This window comes from Cyberlindnera jadinii (assembly GCF_001661405.1).
Source record: "Cyberlindnera jadinii NRRL Y-1542 unplaced genomic scaffold CYBJAscaffold_55, whole genome shotgun sequence".
Lineage (NCBI taxonomy): Eukaryota > Fungi > Ascomycota > Saccharomycetes > Phaffomycetales > Wickerhamomycetaceae > Williopsis > Williopsis jadinii.
In genome coordinates, this window is record NW_017963706.1 from 1 (window position 1) to 2,093 (window position 2,093).

General features: G+C 41.2%; 1 protein-coding gene across 1 annotated transcript; it reads right to left on the minus strand.

The window, feature by feature from the left end:
• CYBJADRAFT_170148 (uncharacterized protein) lies at nucleotides 1–1,948 on the minus strand (the record flags this gene model as incomplete). The annotated part of the gene is made up of 1 exon (XM_020216086.1): nucleotides 1–1,948. A coding segment is annotated over one exon (1,948 nt), but the record flags the coding sequence as incomplete, so codon positions are not given.
• Nucleotides 1,949–2,093: the final 145 nt, after the last annotated feature.

A 2,093-nucleotide genomic window follows, 5' to 3' on the forward strand; every position in this document is an offset into this window, starting at 1 on the left:
TGCCTTTGAACTCCTTCTTGTGGATCTCATATAAATCCTTAAACCTGGCCCACTCTTCTAAAATATTAGAGTCGTTACAGGCGCCAAACAACGTCAAGCTCCCATCACTGTCGAATCTGGACCCCTTAGGAGGAACCGCATCCTTCTCACAGATCTCATTTGGGACCCAGATTCCAATGTCTTCCTGCCAGTTGTGACCCTCATATCTTGTAGCCTCCATAGATTTTTTACCGTATTTATGCATCATGATACTCTCATAGTCATGTGGAACATAAGCCTGGCCTCCTTCGTACAATGTACGTCTAAGAGGGAACAACTCACTATGAGAAAACCAGTTGTAATGCTTGCAATGGTATATGGTACTCGGATCTTCATCTTTAAAATGATCTGGCGGTCCCCTTTCATTTGAATTCCAAAGTGCAGAAACGTCGATGTAGAATCCTGTTTTAAGGTCAATGTAACGAGCATCGATGAATTGGGTATCCTTCTGTTGATAGAAGTACGGCGTTGTTGCAAACCAAAAGATATTATCCCCAAGTTCTGGATTTTCAATGACTAATGATGCGTTGAACTTTTCACTCAACACCACCAGATCCTGGAAGGGCATAACAACATCAACATCGGTATCCCAGGGCAAATTACGCGAATGACGATACCAACCAATGAGATTACCGTACCCAACCCAAGAAATAGCACCCGCAAATTCACAAAGTTTGAACCATGATCTAACGAAATGGTGAATTGACATTATACGCTCCCTAGAATCCACCAACTGTTTACACCATGGGAAAATATAATGATGCCAACGAGCCATTTTATCGAACCCTTGATCTGGGTAATCCCAGTAAAACTTGTCAGCATTGGCCACATTATCCCGAGAGAACTTCAAAAACTCCACAAGTTCCTTCTCTTTTTTGTTGAGGTTTCCCTTCTCTTCTAACTGCTTGAGGATTTTTTCGGTATCAGGTCTCTCAAAATGATCTTTTGGGGGATCAATTTGCTTTTGAAGAGATATCTTCTTGGTACTTAAATTCTTTGATTTGAAAATTTCACGCATCTTTTCTGGGAACTTGGACAACTCTGTTGAGGTCTTGTCGAAAAATTCATGAACCTTCCAAGCTGAAACCTTAGGAGCATTGTAGTACGTTGAGGCAAATTCCTTTATAGTACGTGGCTTCTCAGCCATTTCATGCTCAAGAGGCCATGAAAAATAGTGGAAATCGGTTTCGAAAACAAGCAATTTAGGAGGTTGAATATAGTAGTGAATGAAAATTGAACCACAAATACCAATGTCTTCAAGCTGTTCGAAAATCTTCAATCTCTCCTTTGCGTAGAGGTTTCCATCCTTTCGATCTGAACCATCGTATAGTTCTGCCATGCACCGCTCTTGAACAACCTTGGCCAACTCACCGGGATCGTTATCATACTCCGCTAATAAAGAATCATACGCATCAATAAAGGCGTTTGCTGGTGAAGTGTCGATCCAATCAGCCCAATGGAAAGAGAGTTTGTGCTCATCAAGATACTTTTCAGGATTTTCCTCCTTTTCGTAAACCTGTAGTAATTTGCTCCAGTGTGCCACCGACGATATGTTGGAACTGAACTGGTTAAACTTTCTGTTCTTACCGACAAACACCTTTGGTTTAGATGTCACTCTGAACTTGTTGAGAAATCCGCTCGTTTGGAAGAGTCGTAGATCCAACTTGAAAAATCCATCTAAAACCTTAGAACCCTCGATATACTGGGAATAATTTGACGCAGTAAGTACTGTAGACGAAAGAAACAGATTGGAGCAAAGAAATATCAGTGCAATCAGGAAGGCCAACTTGGACTTGAAAAACGCATTCTGTTGAGGCAAAGTAAGGGACCGGGTCTTTGATCCATATAATGAACCGAATCGAGAAATCCGTCTTAGCCCACTGTGAAGTATTTTTGTCAGTCTCACCATCTTGTTCAACTAATCAAAGTTTAACGGCTTAGCGTATCTGCCCTTGTTTAAAAACAGGAAGGGGTATTGGCACCAACACGCGTATAGTTGAATACACCTGAAATGAAAAAAGCGGAATACAACGAAATGCCTTCTTATAATGTCT